We start from the raw sequence: 21,147 nt of genomic DNA on the forward strand, positions 1-21,147 counted from the left end.
TAACAGTACAACTCAGATGCTAGGCACATGTACAGAACATCATCTCTGAACACACAAGGACCTTAATTACAGACATCTTGGAAGCCTGGTAGCCCAAAGCATGCATTAATAGTTTTCAAAAATACTATTTTTTCAAAAATAGTTTTCAAAAATAAGACTAAACAAGCATGTTTAGTCTGTTTAAAATTAGGTAGCTCAGAATTTTGATAGGACTTGGTCAGGCTAAGTTCTGCCTACATCTTTTAATCAACCTTTTCTACAAATGCAAGTTCAAGTGCTGGGTCTAATATCCCAGGTTCTGGCCTCATCCAGCTTCCACCAAATGTTCATCTCTTTGCCAAATTTCCAAACAGGCTACATAGCTTTTGAGATCTAAACCATCAAGAGAATGTTCACATGAAGAGAATCATACATAGGCTGGATTGGAAGGGACCTTTAAAAGTCATCTAGTCCAACTTGCCCCACAACAAGCATGGGCATCTTCAACTAGATCAGCTGTCCACTGATCTAATACATAAATAAGATTCCTTTATCACCACTTAATGCCTGTTTATAGACCAAAACATAGGAACCTACACACCAAGTTTAGGTCCATTGCATCTGTAACCGGCAAGCTGCTTCTTAGCACTCTAGTTTTGCATACACCATCCTGCAGCATTACTTCTGTTCTGGTTTCAGCTGTAGCAGTTATTTCTCTTCTTAGTGAGTTTAAACCATGACATCTCCCCACAATGAGAATTAGCCTAAAGCAAAACTATGTCTAGCTTTCAGCTACCAGATTGTCTAAAATGTTGGTAGTGCTGAGCTCTGCAGCACAAGCTGTAAGTTCTTCTGTGGATCTAGCACATGGAAGTGTTATTTCCTCTCAACTTTGTCTTGCCTATGAAAAACTGCTTCTTTGAACATACTCTTTTCCTAGAGATGTCAGCATTCTCCAGCACACTGTCAGGTAGCATTTGGAGAGGCTTTAAAGAGCACAAGACTAGGAGTCCCATATTAAATATAGCACCTACAAAAAAAACCCCAAAACAAAAGTACTAAACAAAACCAACCAAACTTCTCTATCATTACATCTCTTAACACTGTGCTCCAAGCTAGGTTTAGGAAAGACAATCCAGCTTCTTGACAGTACACTTCTGCTCCCTATCAGAAGTGGGAACATCTGATAACATTTCAGAAGTTAAACCTGAAAACTCTTCTACAATGATTGCATTAGTCAAGTACTAATTTTTCAAGAAAGTATTTTCAAATACATAAAGCCTGCTGGCATGTTTGATTCCACTCATAAAAGGATATATATCTGTGGGGTTTTTATGTTTTGTTTTTTTTTTACATATTTATGTATCTTATTACATACATGTATATAGACGTATTTGGTTTTTGCGTACTTTTTTACTCATTAACTGGGAAGGAAAACTGGTTTATATTTTTCTAAAGTACTTGCAGCACAAAGAAACATTTTTCAAATGGAATCTGAACTCTCAGATATTTTCACTAGGAGCTGCACTCCCCATTTTTGAAAATCCCATCTTGATTTTGGCAACCCTGCTAACAGTGTCTGCACAAGTTCGGCATATTTTTTTAGGCATATTTTTATAGAAAAGGATATTAATAAAACTATTATTATTTCTTCAAGATCAGTTTCTGGGAAAAAATAATCTCTCTGCTTCATAGTTGGGGAAATAAAGATTCTTCTGGAGTTCATACAATCATAGAATAGTTAGGGTTGGAAAGGACCTTAAGATCATCTAGTTCCAACCCCCCTGCCACGGGCAGGGACACCTCACACTGAATTGTGAGCTGGCTTGCTACCTCCCCTCCCTCCCCACACACTTGTCCATTGTTAAGAACTTAAGTCTCAGGTTTCAAATAATCAGCTATTCTGAGGATTATGCACCTGAAAGTAGAAGGAAACACTTTTCTTTACAATAAATTTTCACTGGCACATTCCAAGAGAATATTCCACACAAATGATACACCTACCATCAGCATCTTGATCATTTCTATTTGGAAAAGATGTAAAGTCAGCGGGCAGTAAGGATGCACACTTGCATTGTTTAAAGTTTGGAGAAGAACAACTCAGATAAGTTACAAGTTGTGTAGGTGTGGGACTTAGGGACATGGTACTGGTGGACCTGGCAATGTTAGGGCTACAGTTGGACTTGATCTTAAAGGCTCTATGATTCTCAGATTAGGAAGTAAGAGGTACCTTTAAATTACACATTAACTATCAGAATCAAACATTTTAGTTCCAGAACATTCCTTCAAGTGTTTATTATCATAGTATGTCTGTAGATTGCTTTATATATAGTTTTGTAAGTGTGTGTGTGTGGGGGGGAAATATCACAAACATTCACACTATTAGAAGTCCTTGTTGCTGTCCCGAGTCTTAAGTACTCTCAGTTGAAGTAATACACTTACTTCATGTCAAAGAATTTTCTAACTCTATATAGCTCACAGTAACATCATGATTTACATTTAAGCAGTTTAGCAGAAGCAGAGGTGCTATTAAATCAATCTATATTTTACTTCCTCACAAGCAGTTTGATACTTTCTGATGAAAAGGTCCATATCCGGACTTGAATTTCCATATGAACTACATGTATGTTCAGCTCCACATTTGCATTGAATTTTCTCAGTCACCACCCTTATGCAAGATACTTGGATTCTCATGGTAAGGATTTTGATATTGTTCTTCAAAAATCGCTCAAAACCTTTAAGTTGTATGTTTCAGAGGCAACTTGTGTACTTCCTCTGGGCAAAACCCTCAGATATGTTTATAGCAAGCAAAATTAAGATTCAGCATTAGTCAGTTACTATAAAGGAGGGTCCCACATGTCCTTCCAGGTGGTGAACACAGGAGGATCAGGAAAAAAACAGATGTTTGGCATAACATCTTGCTTTAAGTCCACCTGGTAACTCAGAGCCATGCAGCTGCTTGCTCATTGTCCCCCTTAGTTAATATGGCATGCCCCAGCTCCTCAGGGCTTACCATACTGATGACAGTCTTAGCGTGGACACCTGCTCAGCATACTGCACTGCAGCCCAAAACTTCTGGGTTTAAGCAATGCAGTGGGCTCAGCCTCCCAATTACCTGGGGCACCACCACACGCAGCATGAAACCAGAACAACCTCTAAGATCAGCCCTCCAGAAAAGAAGCCTCTTCTTTCTGATGCTCTGAATATATCACTCTTTAGACATGAACCTGGAAAAAAAAGCTAGTTTGTTAAGTGTGCTTGTATTTTATATATTTTATTTTATATTTTATATGTCTTATATATAGGGATGCTGGTGAGGGACTACTCATTAGGGACTGTAGTGATAGGACAAGGAGTAACGGGTTAAAACTTAAACACCAGAGGTTTAGATTGAATATAAAGAAGAAGTTCTTTACTGTGAGGGTGGTAAGGTACTGGAATGGGTTGCCCAGGAAGGTTGTGAATGTCCCATTCCTGGCAGGCTTCAAGGCCAGGTTGGACAAAGCCTTGGGTGACATGGTTTAGTGTGAGGTGTCCCCGCCCATGGCAGGGGGGTTGGAACTAGATGATCTTAAGGTCCTTTCCAACCCTAACTATTCTGTGATTCTATGATTCTATATTTTTTATTTCAAAGAAATAATCATCTTCGTAGCTTTAAATTTGATTGAAGTGCTATCATTCATGCAATCCCTCCAAATGGGATGTTAAAATTAGTCCAATTTCCAGATAATTTCTGTAACAACTACATCTCACTGAAGCTGGTCAAGAACACTAGAATTTGATTCATTTAATTACACAGAATTGGCAAATGTCTTAATATAGAAACACGATTTGTTTTAAAATTTAGACTATTATCTTACCACAATCAAAACAAGGCTTTTATTTCTTTTGAGTAGTCAAAACACACATTTACAGGAAAAAAAAGAAGTGATTCTCAGTTTCATTCCTTTATCTACAAGAATGCTGACTTTGCATAAGGTTGCAAGAGAACAGACCTACACTAATGTAAGAAGAGGTATTATCAATACAAACTGTAATCTTCACTCTATGAGTCCGAAAAATGTTACAGCTTGGTTACTTCAAGTATTAGATGATTTTAGAAAGGGATATTTTTCCTTTGCTAAATCTCACAAACAGTGCATTATATTCCCATCCATATCCAGAACTGTTCCTGTGCTGTCATAATGGGTTGAATATTTACTTACTTACATGGAGACAAGCTACCTTCTACACTTACTCAGCTACCTTAAAACACTTCAACTATAACTCTGCTACGCAAGCCAGTAGTTACCAGTATTTCAGGATAAACCACATGACAGTTTCTATAACAGAGCAATATTTTCCAAAATGCTGTTGTAGGCTACTGTCCAATTCAGAAACATGTGTTGAGAAAGTCAAATAATGAAGGAGCTGCAAGCCAAAGACATACAATTTCTAAGCAGTAGAAGATACCTCAAAGAACCTGAAGAGTTATGTCTATACTGATTATTCGGAAGCAAAACATAAGCACTGAAAGGACTAATTTTTTTTTAGCTTAAATTGTCACATTATCTGAGTATAAAATTACCATTCTATGTAGCATGGCATACTACCTAGAAGTAAATTACTGTTCTCAGTGCAAAATCTCAAGTCCACACTGAAATATTTTTCCGAAGTCAAATCTGACAGTACAGAAAAGTAGCAGATGTTTCTTTGCAGTCTTTATCAGAAAAAGCTTTTTACTCTTTTATGACAATCAGCAGGAAATTCACAGCATACTGTCAGCTTTCAGCTAAGAAACAAAACAGACTATTAAAGGTTTTATTGTACTTACGATTTGTAACTCCAGATAAACTACCAATCACTACAGAAGAAGCAGCAAGATGGGAACCCATTTGGCACATGTTCCTGCTGAATTCTATTCAGCATATTCCTAGTGACCATAGTTTATCTTTGATGTGTCAGCAAGATTAAGGGCTCACTGGTTTCTAAGTGTTCATGAGCCTCCAACATGGTAGAAGCTAACTAGAAAGTACAACAATTAATTTAAATCAGGACTGACAGTACATTACACCTATTCAGAAGTCTTGAAAGCTCATACAACAGAGATGTACTTGGAACAACTCTCATAGCTTTTTAAGTTACTTTTGTCCAGAAAACTGAGATCTCTGAACTCAGCTGAAGATGCTAGAGGTTTGCTGACAAGATAGAATACTCTATAAAAGACATGACTGGAAAGTTCAAGTTTGCTCCAAAATCTGCAGAAAATTCTGAATACAATTTCATAGCACAACACCTCAGTGATCCATTTCACCCATGCAGTAAGTGCTGCCACAGCAGCAATAATTTGGAAGTAATTAATTTTTCTACTTGCAAGTACTTTATTGATGATAGCACAAGAAACAATTAGGAAATAATATGTTGGAGATTCCATTTCTTAAAGTTCCTGCAAGTATTGATCAAAGCCAAGTATTTTAAGTCAGGGTTATCTTAAAATTCACTGCTAATTTTCTTCACTGGCTGATGCTGGATGCACAAATCCAGCTGGCAACTTTATCACACAGTAACCTTCAAAAACACCTTTAGTTCACTTTAAAGCACTGTACAGTTAAAAATGTCAAGTTTCTATAACATGAAGTGTTGACTACAGATCAATTCTTGAGTGTATATTTCTTACAATTACACTAACACATATAAAAAATCTTTCAAACCTTGTCAGTCAAACGGTTCATTGAGCTCCTGAGATACTTCAGTGAGGATGTGGCATGTGAAGAATAACTGATTATAAATGCTGACAGATATTTACTGCTTGTATGACAGACAATGACAGCAAATATCTGAAAAAACTTTTGAACTCTCATGCAGAAGTGGGCTTCTTGCTAGCTGCAACTAGCAATAAGCTGGTTGTAATCCTGGTTAACACCTGGATTAAAACAAAAATTGGTACTTACTGAATCCTTTAATTAGAAACAAGAGAAAAGCCACCAATTTGAAGGCAGATCATTGTCCTTCTGCCATATAGACTATTTAGACAGGAAACAGGACTGGACTGGGAAGAAAACTAGCAATGAAGAAGAACCTAGAAACAGGGAGACCTGTTATAGCAACATATACATAGGGACTCCCCAGACATCTTGGCCAATGATCCCTAAGCCTACATGTCACATGCAAGCAACGACATGGCATGAAATCAACACTTTCCTGCTAATCTTCAGAAGACAAGCAACTTCCTACTGGGAAAATCGCTGGACTTGTGCAAAGCATTCGACACTGTCCCACATGACATCCTTGTCTCTAAATTGAAGAAACATCAGTTTGATAGGTGGACCACTCGGTGGATAAAGAACTGGCTGGATGGCCACACACAAAGAGTTGTGGTCAACGGTTCAATATCCAGCTGGAAACCAGTAAAGAGTGGTGTCCCTCAGGGATCGGTGTTGGGACCGGTCTTGTTTAACATCTTTGTCGGTGACACGGACGGGATTGAGTGCGCCCTCAGCAAGTTGGCCAATGACACCAAGCTGTGTGGTTCTGTTGATACGCTGGAGGGAAGGAATGCCATCCAGAGGGACCTTGACACACTTGTGAGATGGGCTGATGCCATCCTCATGAAGTTTAACCATGACAAGTGTAAGGTCCTACACCTGGGTCAGAGCAATCCCAGGCACAGCTACAGATTGGGCAAAAAGGAAATTAGGGGCAGCCCTGTGGAGAAGGACTTGGGGGTGTTGGTCGATCAAAAAATGAACATGAGCCAGCTTCAGTGTGCACTCGCAGACCAGAAACCCAACTGTATCCTGGGCTGCATCAAAAAGCATAACCAGCAGGTCAAAGGAGGTGATCCTGCTCCTCTGCTCTCGTGAGACCTCATTTGGAGTATTGTGTGCAGTTCTGGTGTCCTCAACGAAAAAAAAAGGACATGGAACTGTTGGAACAAGTCCAGAGGAGGGCCATGAGGATGATCAGGGGACTGGAGCATCTCCCTCATGAAGACAGGCTGAGAAAGTTGTGGCTGTTCTGGCTGGAGAAGAGAAGTCTGCATGGAGACCTCATAGCAGCCTTCCAGTATCCGAAGGGGGCCTACAGGGATGCTGGTGACGGACCATTCATTAGTGACTGTAGTGATAGGACAAGGGATAATGGGTTGAAACTTAAACAGCAGAGGTTTAGATTGGATATAAGGAAGAAATTCTTTATTGTTAGGGTGGTGAGGTACTGGAATGGGTTGCCCATGGAGGTTGTGAATGCTCCATCCCTGGCAGTGTTCAAGGCCAGGTTGGATGAAGCCTTGGGTGATATGGTTTAGTGTGAGGTGTCTCTGCCCATTACAGGGGGGTTGGAACTAGATGATCTTAAGGTCCTTTCCAACCCTAACTATTCTATGATACAACTCTTAAAAATTGGGTATCACAGCTCAGCCTTACACCCAGAAAGGTTAACACATCTGTACAGAAGTGATAATTATTAGTAGTTAAAGCTGAAGATGAAATATGAGCAAAATCCACAAAAAAGAACAAGATCTGTGCAGATGACTATTTAAATTACCTCATGGAAGTTTTTCAACAGGGCATGCAAAAAGAAGTATACCTAACTTCTTGATACCCTCTGGATTCAGCTTCCAGGCAGCTGACATCACATTCAACTTCTATTTGAGTTATCTGAACTTCTTATAAAAAATGCCTTGTAAGTTTCCCCAGTGGTCATGTTTAAATAGTATTCAGCTAACTCTAGTCAAAGTCAGACTGCCTAGTCAAGTTTCAGTACCTACTATCAGTGTTTGAATATATTTCTTTCCTTTTAAATGTCTCATGGGTAGCAAAACAGATTGATTGGTATTAGTTAAGCAGACCTGACTGCATATTTGTAGCTTATTATCAAGCTACATCAGACATTCTTCCAGGTTGCCACAAAAACATATGTATTATTGGAGCAACTGGCACAGAAGGCTCGTTAAGACTTCAGTTTTGTTTGTTCCTGTAAGAGTCCAAACACTGGTTCCCTGTGTTCACACATTAACTAAGCAACTCACCTAAGACTTCTTGAAATACTGAAGCTGAATTAAAATTCCAAAGTTTCTGAAAGCCTGGTGTTCTGACATACTGCAGGAAGAGGCAAACTGCTTTTGAAGTAACAGAAATCTGTCAGTTTTAAGAGCTTACAAACACATAAGCAGGACATTAATTATTCCCCTACATATCAATAACTATTTCACAATCAGTCTTATAAAAAGTTTACCCAAGATACATTTCCATGTGCTTGCATGCACTATGCTTTCACTCGGGTAGCATTAAAAGTTTAAAAGCCTGTACTTGTAAATATTTTCACTTTCAGAGTCTCTCAAAGGATATCTGAAGATAGTTTTCAGCCTTAGAAATATAGCTCAGTAACTATATGACTAAAACAACACTACAGAGACAACATAAATGATGAAAATATTTATGAACTGTGTTTATATAAACATATTGGCTTGTAAACAAGCTGACAACATTTACATTAAATATTGAAAGAAAACATCAAAGTAGACAATTTGCATTAAAGAGAAAAATAAGTTAAAATTAATCACAGCTTAATTATTCCATTGGTTATTACTAAGTCAGGCATCTGGCAGTTTCAGAACTGAACTATACTAAAACACTGTAACAACACTAAATATTTTCACTCACACTAATTATTTCCTTTGATAGAGCAAAAGCCACCTCATGGTTACCTGAGGATTCTCATGGTAACTCAGTGGGGATAACAATATGTAAAGGACCTACTCTTAACAGACTGGGAACTCCTCAATTAGGTGGATGTTGGCTGGCATACTTTTAGGACAGTCTCTTTTTAGCCCGTGAACTAGTATAATAGTTATGTCATGTCCTTCTTAAAGCATAAACCCTATCCAAATCTTTCTAGCAATGTTTGCACCAGCTGTTTTGCAGATTTTAGCTAGTTTTATTTGTGAACTTGAAAAAAAAAAAAAACAAAAACAAACCATCCTACAAGTCAGGCATGAAAGTATTTAAGAAAACTTAACAATCAGCATCTTGAATTACAAAATTGTTACAGTAGCTCAAATTATACATCAGAAAGTTACACGTATGTTTAATCATAAAACAGTATTTTCTAGATATTATTCAGCTTTGATATGTTCTTATGCAAGTGATACTCAAAAAGTAGTATTCATTTTTTAACCCCTTTAAGTGATTACACTTATTTCCTCTATTTTTACAAGTGCAAGGATGCTTACTTAGATACCAATCCCACATGGGTATGACTTTCAACATAACTTTATATTACATTTTTTCATCTTGAATGCAAAAGACTGTCAATGATAATAAGCAGAGAGTTCGTCATCACTCATGTCTGAATCATCATCATCCACTTCACCTTCAATGACTGATTTCTTGCCTTTGCAGCATGAAACAATTAATCCAATTAAAAAGACCTGCAAATTTAAAATAAGTAGTAAAAGTTATGGTGATTCAATTAAAGGGCATAAAAGGGTAATGCATGCAAAACTAAATGACAGTGTGGTGATGCAAATGATTCAACAACTACTATTTCAATAACTGTAAATTATCAAACTTGATTCATTGATCTCTATAATCAAAGTACTTACTGCAATGAATGCCCAGTTCCCAAAGTAATAGACAGCACTGAAGAACCAAAATTTATGAAGAAAGAGGTATGTCCGAGTAACAATACACTGATCTAAAAGGAAAGCAAGTAGTATTGATTTACACAGAACAAATGAAAAAAGCTAATTTCAATTTATAGGATAATAATTCAACAGTTTTGGATAGCATTCAGCTCTCAAGAACATGTACACTCCATTAAATCAAATTTATTCTCCTATATCTGGAAGATATGCAAGAGGGATATTTTTTATTATGGGAAAGAATGTGAGAACAGGTACACTAAGCTAAGAGTTACGAGGGTAACTCAATTATGGTTGGGTACAATTTCTCCTACAGATGTACCAATTATTGCCTGTTCTGATAGATCCTGCTCACTCACTTCCCATTTTACAGAAACTGTAGCCATGAGGAAGAGATACAAAGCAGATTCTGCATTCAAAGCCACATTTCAGTACTTAAGAAAACACACCTCTACCAGGATTGTGTAAGTTTTGTAAAAATAAAGTCAGTTACAATGTCGAGTTGTGTAGGCAAAGAAACCCCTAACAAATCCTGGGCCTTTAGTGACCCAGATAACAGAGGGCTTATTTGTACCCAAGACCTGACACTACTGGTTAAGTCTTACTCCTCTAACACCATAAATATAGCCACATCTAGAAATACGACTTAATTATTTTTCATTACAAAGTGGCAAGTTTTAACAGAATTAAGTATCAAGTTGTCAAGGCATTTTTAAGACTGCAGACAGGTGGCCTAAAGGCTGGTATGGGAGATGTCCTGTGACCACTAGAGCAGCCAGCAGGACATGCAACCCAGCTGACAAATCTCTTCAGTGCAAGGAGGGATGCATCGAGTCCATACTAAGATATAACATGATCTCCAAGGTTTTTATTTACTATGCTTCATACCTAAATAATTTGAACACTAGGTGAAGTAAGCAACACAGATTTGCCTGTTCTTCCTACCCCAGTACTCTCAGCCTGTCTTCATAGCACAAGTGCTCCAGCCCTCTGCTCATCTTTGTGGCACTCATGAGGACTCACTCAGGCAGGTCCACATTCTTCTTGCACTGGGGGCACCAGAGTTGAATGCAGTTCAACAGCTGAATTCTGTTAACGTCTTGGCACTTGACCTTACCAAGATGATCTCACTCAAACCCAAATCTCAATCTAGAATTTTTTCTCTAAATAGACAAACAACTCTATTTCTTATGCAGTTCTCCAATGACTTATACTTTATAAAACTAACAATAATTGAAAATACAAACTTATATACAACATAAGCAGCAGAATAATTTTTGGAATCTATTACAAAGCATCAGCAAAGACATTAAATTGGCATTTCACAACTACCATACACATGGGGTATAACATACAAATAGGCACATTCTGCAGATAATTAAAGTGCAAAACAGCTTAATTATAGAAAGCATACTTCTCCACTAACACAGAGAGTGAAAGCACAAGTAAGGAATCTTCTGTGAACTAATCCTTCCTGGTTTTCTAGGCTAGATCTCAGTTATGCAGAGAAAACTGATCTCTTCCCCTCATGCTTAATACCAGTCAACGGTACTTACCCTAAAAAAAAAAAAAAAAAAAGAAAAAAAGAAAGCAGCACACCACTCACAACACTGTATTATTTTCTAGCATAGCACTGTATTATTTTCTAGCATAGCATGTCCATATAAGAGAAAATTTACAGCAAAGTAAGTACTGGTAAACTGAAGACACTTCAAAATTGCAGATAGTATTGTCAACACAATCTGCAGCTCTCCAGCTCATTAAGGTAAAGGCTCTGATAAAGCATTGTTCTTTTTATAATGGCAACATTTTCTTTGCAGCAATATATGCAACAGTTTCTCAAACTTCAAAATAAAAGAAGTTTCTTACTTGGATATCTCACCTTGAATAAGAATATACTTGAATAAGTGTGCTGTAACTCAGACCACATATGAAAAACTACAGAAATATGTACGATCTACGGATGAGCTATATGTGACTATAGAGTACTCAAAATAAGAGCCTTATTTAATTTGTCTTACAATTCATTATTTTACTAGGGAAATCATGCAGAGTTCTCTTTAACCTATAGCAATCAAACTGACCCAAAAAGTTGAGCAACTTTGCCCATACAAAGAAACTGGACGAGGAAGTTAAAGGCCCACAAACACATGACACTTCAACTAGGTAAGAAATCAAGTAACATCTATGGTATAAGACCCATATGGCCATATTCCATACTCATCACTGCATTATGCCCAATTAAAATTTTTCTCAAGCAGCTGTGATACCTCTACTTCCAGCATAAATATCCCCTTAGTGATCACAATCCCTTTTTACGATTGGAAGGAGACTGTGCTACAGTGCTGTAAGCAATACTGAGACATGTACCAGTTTTCCCATTTAATAAGAAAATAAATTACAAACAACACAGTGTAAATAACACATCGTACCAGCTATGGTGAACAGCTGTTTTTCCCCAGGATAGTGTTCTGGGCAGCGGCGTGGGGCACAGCGTATGTTTCTAGCCATCCGGTCGTTGCTTCCACCATGATAAGCACATGGCGCTTGCCTTGGCGGGTTGGCGGGAGTGTGATATAATTGATCTGCCAGACCTCCCCATATTTATATTTTAGCCATTGTCCTCCATACCGAAGAGGCTTTAACCGTTTGGCTTGTTTAATTGCAGCACATGTCTCACACTCATGAATAACCTGGGCAATAGTGTCCATTGTTAAATCTACCCCTCGATCATGAGCCCATTCGTATGTTGCATCTCTGCCCTGATGGCCTGAAGTGTCATGGGCCCACTGGGCCAAAAATAATGCGCCTTTATGTTGCCAATCTAAGTCCATCAGAGCCACTTCAATCTTAGCAGCTTTATCCACTTGTTGATTGTTCTGGTGCTCCTCAGTGGCCCGACTCTTGGGTACGTGGGCATCTACAGGCGTACCTGCACCACCAAGTTCTGCACCCGGGCAGCGGTATCTTGCCACAGTGCAGAAGCTCAGATGGGTTTATTATGCCAATTATGCCAATTGCTCTGCTTCCATTGCTGCAACCACCCCCACAGGGCATTTGCCACCATCCACGAGTCAGTACAGAGATAAAGAACTTTTTTGGACAAACCATCATTTAGAAGTTAAACTCTGCTTTTTCCAGTGACTTAAGGGACAACTTAAGTTGCACCACATACCTAATACTGCGTATCTGCAAATCAAACCCAACCTGATATAAACCTAGAGAGCCAGAAAATTATATAATCAATGTGAATCAGTCTGGCTTTATAATAGTCAGATCTGATCTTATAACAAAAGTTCTAAGTCTGGACAACCAATAGCTATTTGTAGTTACTTTGCAATACATTGTTGCAGTAGTCATATAACTTCTTGATAACTACAGCCTATGAATGTTTACATTAAATTGCCCAAGAGTCTGCATGTCCCATCAGTGCTACCAAGATTTCATAGCATAAAGGAGGCTTCCAGTAATATCCTCTTAAGATTTTACACTGAAAGGAAAAGAGTCACTGGTCAGCAAAGTCTCTTCTCATTGTTTAGTAGCCAGAATGTTTTACCGAGTTATCTGGGTCACATAACCATCTTATGCAGCAGTCAAGTTTAAACAAACTGGCATATATGAACAAGAAATGTAGGATGTCCAAGGCCAAGTTGGACAAAGCCTTGGACAACATGGTCCAGTGTGAGGCCTTCCTGCCGATGGCACAGGGCTTGGAACTAGATGACCTTAAGGTCCTTTCCAACCTTAACTATTCTACAGTTTTGTCACAGAAAGAGTACTAGATCTTACAAACAAGTAAGCACAAATAAGCCTTAGCTAAACATAACCAAGAGTTCGCACCCCTTCCTTCTATACATTCAGAAGCCTAAAATAGTAAAAAGAGGACTGAGAGCTGGATTTCATCCTAGCACAGCCATGGCATTACAATGGAAAACTGCACCCAGCTATAAGGTTTCTATTTTAGCTTGGTGACAGAGAATCTGTGAGGGTGCCAAGATCTGCATATATTAACAGAACAGAGAAACACCATATAATGAGATTCCAAGAGCTAAACCTATTAATCTCATTTTTAAGTGTAAAGGAAGACAATTTTAATGTTTATTAAATACCATTAAGTGAAGAAATATTAGTACTACGAGGCCATGTGTATAGTGAAAAGGCAAGCATTAACCAGTGACTAAAATCTGAAGCCATATTAATTCTAAACAGAGATAATGCCCTTTTTTTCCCTACAGGGAAGCAATAAGCCACTGGATTAACCTGCAGAGAGAAAAATCATACTCTTTCTGTTGAAACTAGATACCTTTTGAAACACTATGTACAACTTATATGAACACTGGCCAGATGTGTTTGGACAAAAGCCATATAATTGCTATTTCTTGCCTTTAAAATGCTGACTTCAGTTTTGAACTTCTGCAAGGGGTGTTTTTCGAGTCTCCCCTGAACACCTTATTTTTAAATACAGGCAAGCATTTTTTACTTTAAAGACACAGATATTGATAAACTTTGAAGGCAATACCCTAGGAATGAAAATGGATGCAAGATTCCAGAAAGCAAGCAGACAATGGACAGCACAACTTATCATTTTAATTCTAATTAAAACACTTTGCATTAGCTACCTACCACATTTTCCAGTACCACCTTGGTACTAGCTTAAACTTACCACTAGTTCAGGCTTCTCCTTGAAACTACATTGCACCACATGACCTTCAGTTTTAGCCTCATTTTTGCATGTCCTTTCTACTTGCTTCATACTCTCTTTAACTGCCTACTTAAGAAGGATGTCTGTCCTGGGTGATAAAGCTTTGTTGAATTCCCCAGCCTGAGCTCAGGCTATATGGAAAAGAATTCAGAGGAACAAAGAGGATATTTTAACAGATTCTTAGAATCATAGAATAGTTAGGATTGGAAAGGACTTAAAGATCATCTGCTTCCAACCACCCTGCCATGGGCAGAGATGCCTCACACTAGACCATGTCGCCCAAGGCTATGTCCAAACTGGCCTTGGACACTGTCAGGGATGCCCATTCTTTGGGGAACCTGTTCCAGTGCCTCACCATCCTAACAGTAAAGACCTTCTTCATACCTAACCTCAACTTCCCCTGTTTTAGTGTGAACCTATTACCACTTGTCCTATCACTACATTCCCTAATGAAGAGTCCTTCCCCAGCATTCCTATAGGGCCCCTTCAGATACTGGAAGGCTGCTATGAGGTCTCCACACAGCCTTCTCTTCTGCAGGCTGAACAGCCCCAACTTTCTCAGCCTGTTTTCATACGGGAGGTGCTCCTTATCCTTGTGGCCCTCCTCTGGACTCGCTCCAACAGCTCCATATCGTTCTTATCTTGACCTCTTAGTATCCATACACAGACTACCTCATATTCTGTCTGTAGAGAGAAGTACTTATATGCAGCTTACACTCAATGAAACATTTGATAAAATAGGGCAACTTCTAGCGCTGGAATGCTTTGGTTATTCTCTGGAGAATAAAACCAGTTATGACTATCATCAGAGTCAAACTTAAAAAACCTAATACAAATTCTTTTAAATAAGAAACTGCATGTGAATTTGTGATTTTCTCAATGATACTTTGAGAACAACGGCTCCCTTTCCATCCTCTGCTGCCTTCAGACACAATTTATGATACATTTGACTGTAACCCGGTCAAGTTTCTCCATCACAGTTCAGACTGACATCAGGCTGGGCAAATCTTTTCATCCAATCTACCCACAGGATACATGTTAAGCAGTGAAAAAGACCACCTTCGTGAATTAATACATTCTAATTCTATTAGGCAAGCCATGTTTGAAGATGGACAGGAAGCATCTGTACATAGCTTCACTAGGCTACTGTTTTTCTGTCTGGCTGTTCTTGAACATGTTATGTGCTGAATTTATCAGCTGTCTGTATCAAGATAAAAAAGATTATTTGATTACACACAGAAGCAGCTCTCAACATTTTACTGGAAACATTCCCAATCCCAGTTGTAATTTATGTTTTTCAGTGATTAAAGGATTTGGTGGCTTTGCTACTTAAAGACAGGTCAAATATGATGCCTTCTATTGGTAAGAGAACTGCCTTTAATAAACTGATAATTTAGACAAAGTATTGGTAGGTTTCTCACTCACAAGAAACATTACACCAGGTTTATTACTTCCTTTTAATAAGGGGTTCATACCTCTCAACCCTTTATAAGGAGCCTCAACTCTTATTTCAAAGTATTGATAGTATCAGAACATCTCACTTTACTGTTGGGCATAAGTCCAACAAGCAACAGAACTAGGATGTCAATCCAGGAAGAAAATATGTAATTGTTTTACTGCTAAACTCTGTTTAACATTTCACAGAACTTAGTAAATGCAGCCTCCTCTCTCCCCTGTTACAATCCCTTGGAAAGAAAAGAGTAATTCAGAGCATCTCATATCTATCCACAGTGGTGTGCAGAAACAAGTGTAGAAATTGATGTGTTTACAACTGCACAGCCATGAACAATACACTGTAGAAAAATATTCACAGCACTTATTTACTCATGCTATTTACAGCTGCCAAACAGGACTTTCTTCAGTCAAAAACGAACCACTATGCTTATTTATAGTGAGTTCTCATGATTATAGAGGACTTCAGTGTTAGGTCTAAGTAGACATTCAGGGTAAAGTACTAGTAAGCACACTAGTAAGTTGCATTCAGTAAACTAACAGAAAATTTGATAAAGTTTCTAACTAAAAAAAAAAATCTCATTTAGGCTTTTTGCACAGCATTTAACTTTGAAAATTAATTCATTTAGAACAACCAGTTGGAAGTGGTAATCTACAATGATAATATACTTAACATGAAGTTTCTTATATTGAAGGTTCTGAGAAACTTGTGCTTTCACTTTGTACACCTCCTGGATTTCTCTGAAGAGCAAAGAATATGTGCTCCTGGTTTGATATTCATATTTGGGGTTCCTTTCCAGCTTGAGTAATGTCTACTTTATTAAGGCTAAAATAAAGCCTGAGGTCTTGCACTTGGTTGGCTTCCAGCTGACAAGAGAGTTCTGTAAGAAGGCACAGATCTAATTAGCACAGTAAGTCCTGCCCAGTTCAAAGCCATAAAAATGAAGATAACTTTTCTTCGTTCCCACTTTACATGCAATTGGAGTCAGTGCAGATATACACAAAAGGCCCAGCAGACAGACTGTACTAAGCATTTAGCACACCTTGGGGAGGGCTCGTTTCCCCAGTTAAGGAAATGAAAGAATCCAAGTGAGATTCATAGCATGTTATGCATGTTAAAGTGAATGATGCTTAAAAAGCATAATTTCATGCGGTTTTTGGTCTAGAAGGCAGCAGACAGTGTACATCAGATCTCATAATTAAGGTTGCAAAAGTCTTATATACAGGTTTGCAGCTGAGTCATTGCTCATTTACATGAAATATCATTAATTTGCTCAGCAAGTTCTCAATCCATTAGTCCAGCTGCAAGAATCTTAATCACATAACTGAACTCCTTTGTTTGACCTTATGCTCCGTTAAACTTTGGACCTGCTGTTAGTCCTTGACCAGTTCAGCTGGCATTAGTCCTTGAAAACAATGATCAAATTGAGGTCTTGGCCCAACAGTACTGAACACTGAAAAATAACACTTGTTTTGCCTATTACAAATATATTATATTTGCCTCTCCGAAAGACTATTCAAAAAGCTTTTGAAAAGTCTGTGTTAACCAGAAGACAAGCCTTTTGTGCAAAATTTTACATGTAACTAAGAAAAGATACTTTGAGTTATAAGATGCAACAAACTGCGGTGATTTAAGCCCAGCTGGCAACTCAGAACCATGCAGCCATTTACTCACTCCCCCTCTTCTTCCTCTCTCTGCTCTACGAGGGATGGGGAGAAGAACTGAAAGAACATAACTCCCACAGGTTAAGATAAGAACAGTCCAGTAACTAAAGTATAACACAAACCACTGCTGCTACCGCCAATAATAATAATGATAAGGGAAATAACAAGGGAAGAGAATACAGCCGCTCACCACCTGCCGAAAGATATCCAGTCTGACTTGAGCAGTGATATGGGCCTTCCAGGTAACTGCCCCCACTTTATATAGTGGGCATGATGTGCTGTGGTATGGAATACCTCTTTGGCTATTTTGGGTCAGGTGTTCTGTCTATGCTTCCTCCCGGCTTACCCATGCCCCTCCTCACTGACGGAGCATGAGACTGGGGAAATTATTGATCAGAGTAAACATTAGTTAGCAACAACAAAAACCATTGGTGTGTTATCAGCCCTGTTCCAAAACTAAAGTTGGAAATGAAACACTGTACCAGCTACTAAGGAAGCTACTGCTGAACCCAGGACATCTACTTTATTACTTCTTGGCTTCTGTTGTGTCTGTTTCATGTACTTATGCTATTATGGCTTTGGCATTCAGTATAAAAATGATTTGCCTCCTGCATGCCGGAAGCAAATAGCAACAAGCTATGGTGGTGCACAGACCTTACCCTGTGCTCCAGTCCTCTGGGATACTCTAGGAATTCCTCTCAGGAATTCCCACCAGGTCTTGTGTAACAAGTTGGGTGGTGCAGTGTCCCTTGACAGTACCAGAAACTTAGATGGCTAAAGAGGGAGGCACTGATCATACCAGGGATTCCTGTTCCCTGGCTAGGCTAAGGTGGGAAGCAAGAACAAAGATAAATCAATCCCCTGACAGTCTCAGAACATTCATTCCCTTGACTATAGACAAAGTGGAATCATACCATTGTTACTGGAGTTCTGAAAAGTTCCTAGTAATTGCCAACTTGGCTAGTGGCCAGGATGAAAATTCACTAATGACTAAAGCCAATCACCTTGCAAACCTATAAAACAGTGGTTTTAAGTGAGGCCCTTTGAGCTCTCCTGTACTGCAATGGGCTGTGACCAGCATTTACCTCTGAGTGGCACACCCTTCACAGATTACACACTTGAGTTTGTGATGACTGGAGAATCACTGCTGAAAGCTGACAGTGGGGCCTGAGCCAAAGAATCCCCCACTCACTTCAGCTTGATTGTACCTGGATTTTCCTTTTATACAGTCTCTTAAGACATAAAATGTTGACCAAGTCCAAGACTAAGATTAAACCCAGCCACAACACAACTAGGCTCCTTTGGGAGTTCAGAGAGCACAGGGCTCTATTCTAAACCTTGTGAATCAATAGGACAGTCTTCCTCATGTCTCTATCAATTTTTAGCTCGATTTTACCTCAACTTTCTTTTGTATGCTTCATCAATGTAATAAGAGTGAAACTTGCATCAAATTCTGTTAAGTTGCACTTTTATAAACTCACATTAAAACTGCTCCTGCTATCTTTGATGGCCACTTCAAGCAACCTTAAACTACCCATTTCATGACACAAGCTTTGCTGCATGAAAACATATATATTATGAGTGTGGGTTTGGTTTCTTTTATTTATTTTTTTGTCTGAAGATATAAGACTTATTATTCTCCAGAAGGTAAGACTGTCCTTTTCATCAAGCCAAACACCAGCTGGAAACATAGAGAAAACACTGTTCATTAAAGCATGAAATTCTAATATTGAAGTTTGAAATTATTAGTTGCTACCAGATCAGGTCTCTTCTACTATCTCAGACAAAATAAAATGTAGTTACAGTAAGTTGAGATCACACCTATAACATCTGAGTATTCAATACATCAGAGCAGGTATCTATAAGCTCATTCAGCAGCAGAGCCATTAAAAGGTCAGTTTGCTTTATGTTTAAGGAAAAACATCTGTTAGAATTAATTCAGTTTAAATAAAACAAAATAAAGCACTGAGAACACAAATCAATAGTTGCATTTAGTTCCAGTTCATTGGTTTACATAAGATAAAACCCTAGTACCAGAGAAGTCAATAAAAACTTCAAGTGCTTAGTCAACCTTTATCTTAACTTGAAGTTAGTTGCATCTATTTTCACTGTGTCTCCTATCCTTAAAAAAAAACATAAAAAAATCAACAATTGTATTTAGAAATCTAGTTCCTACCTTCAAAATCAGCTTCACTTGTCAACATAATCCATATGATCACAGAGAGAAGTAGGTTCTACAACAGTTACTCTAATCAATTTTCACTATCAGGTATTAAAAGTGGCAGGTATTCCAAGGCAAGCATTACATTTCTACTTTCTACAAAAATTGTGTTTTCACTAATGCTTTATAATAATTACAAAAGAAAGTTTTATTTACAAGAATACTTTAATTGCCTGACTGTATCTGTATTAACATAAATCCACTATAGCGTGTTGATCACATTAACGTTTCCACTTGAGAAATGTCTATCTATTTACACTAGGCTACTATAGGGACAGCATATCAATACCTTCTCTGCTCTTTCTTGTTAAGAACTGGGAACCTTTCTCCAAGTAACCCCATGCCATCAACACATGTTAATGATAACTGTCGTGGTTTAAACCAAGTCCCCCAACTCCCGGAGAGTTAGGAAGGAGAATCCAAGGAATGTAGCCCCCACAGATTGAGATAAGAACGGTTTAATAGCTAAGGCATAACACAATAATAATGATACAGCCAATAACAAGCGAAAAGAATAAAACACCCCACCAGCCACCGACCCATAACTCACTCCATCCTGCTTGGCCGAGCACCGCGTGCTCCCTCCTCCATTTTCCTCTAGAGCTCCACCCCTCCTGCTCTCTCTCTCCCAGTTGCATCCTGGGCATGATGTGCTATGGTATGGAATACCTCATTGGCCAGCTTGGGTCAGGTGTCCTGTCTCTCCTTCCTCCCGGCCTCCCCTCCTCCACCTGGCTGGAGCACATGCTCAGAAAAAGCCTTGAACAAAAACACCCTCAAAACATGCTCACTATCAAGCAACTGTTCCCAGCCCAGAAGTCAAACCACAGCACTGCACCAGCTACAAGGAGAAAAAAATGACTGCCATGGCTGAACCCATGACAATAACAAACCAAATCCATCATTTATACAGGCATCAGTATTCAAAATACTCAAAAAAATGTCATTAAGCATAGGTGGAGTTCACAGAACTTATTTCAGCCCAACCCAAGTTCCTACTATGAAGTAACAAAGTCTGAGGAAATTAAACTATTTGAATTTCTCCCTGAAAAGTCAAAACTAATGAGTTTACGAATGCCAGTATGTTCTCCCAGCAGATACTAGCCAAGCCATGAAACTATTTACAAGAAACAAAGACCTGTTCATCCTGCTTAGTGATCTCATTTTGAAAGGTGACAGATTTTTCTCTTCTAAACTCTGATGCAAAGGAGTTTCTATTTTTTTAATCAGAAAAACATGTATGGCAATCAATTGTATTTGTCAAAATATCAAAATACTCAAAACTCCATTAAGTCTAAAAATAGCCATTAAAAAAAAGTGTGTGAATGACTTATTTGGAGTATGGCAGAGACAGGAGAAAAATCCCTCCTGGAAAATTGTATGAATACCTATAAAATATACTTGAAGATGAGTTTAAGTACAAGGGAACCACCTTACAAAAGAGACTACAGTCTGATAGACTGGGGAAAAAAAAACCAAACCAACAAACCAACAACACAACAACAA

General features: G+C 38.5%; 1 protein-coding gene across 1 annotated transcript in view; it reads right to left on the reverse strand.

The window, feature by feature from the left end:
* Nucleotides 1-8,378: 8,378 nt before the first annotated feature.
* LMBRD1 (LMBR1 domain containing 1) overlaps nt 8,379-21,147 on the reverse strand; it is an 80,553-nt gene continuing 67,784 nt past the window's right edge. Inside the window, exons 15-16 of the mRNA XM_005153177.3 lie at nt 9,563-9,654; nt 8,379-9,388 (exon numbers count right to left, since the gene is read on the reverse strand). Coding sequence (XP_005153234.1) covers nt 9,269-9,388; nt 9,563-9,654 — 212 coding nt within the window. The 3' untranslated portion in view covers nt 8,379-9,268. The remainder of the gene's footprint in view (nt 9,389-9,562; nt 9,655-21,147) is intronic.

The sequence above is a fragment of the Melopsittacus undulatus genome, chromosome 3 (genome assembly GCF_012275295.1).
Source record: "Melopsittacus undulatus isolate bMelUnd1 chromosome 3, bMelUnd1.mat.Z, whole genome shotgun sequence".
In the NCBI taxonomy this organism is placed as follows: Eukaryota; Metazoa; Chordata; class Aves; order Psittaciformes; family Psittaculidae; genus Melopsittacus; species Melopsittacus undulatus.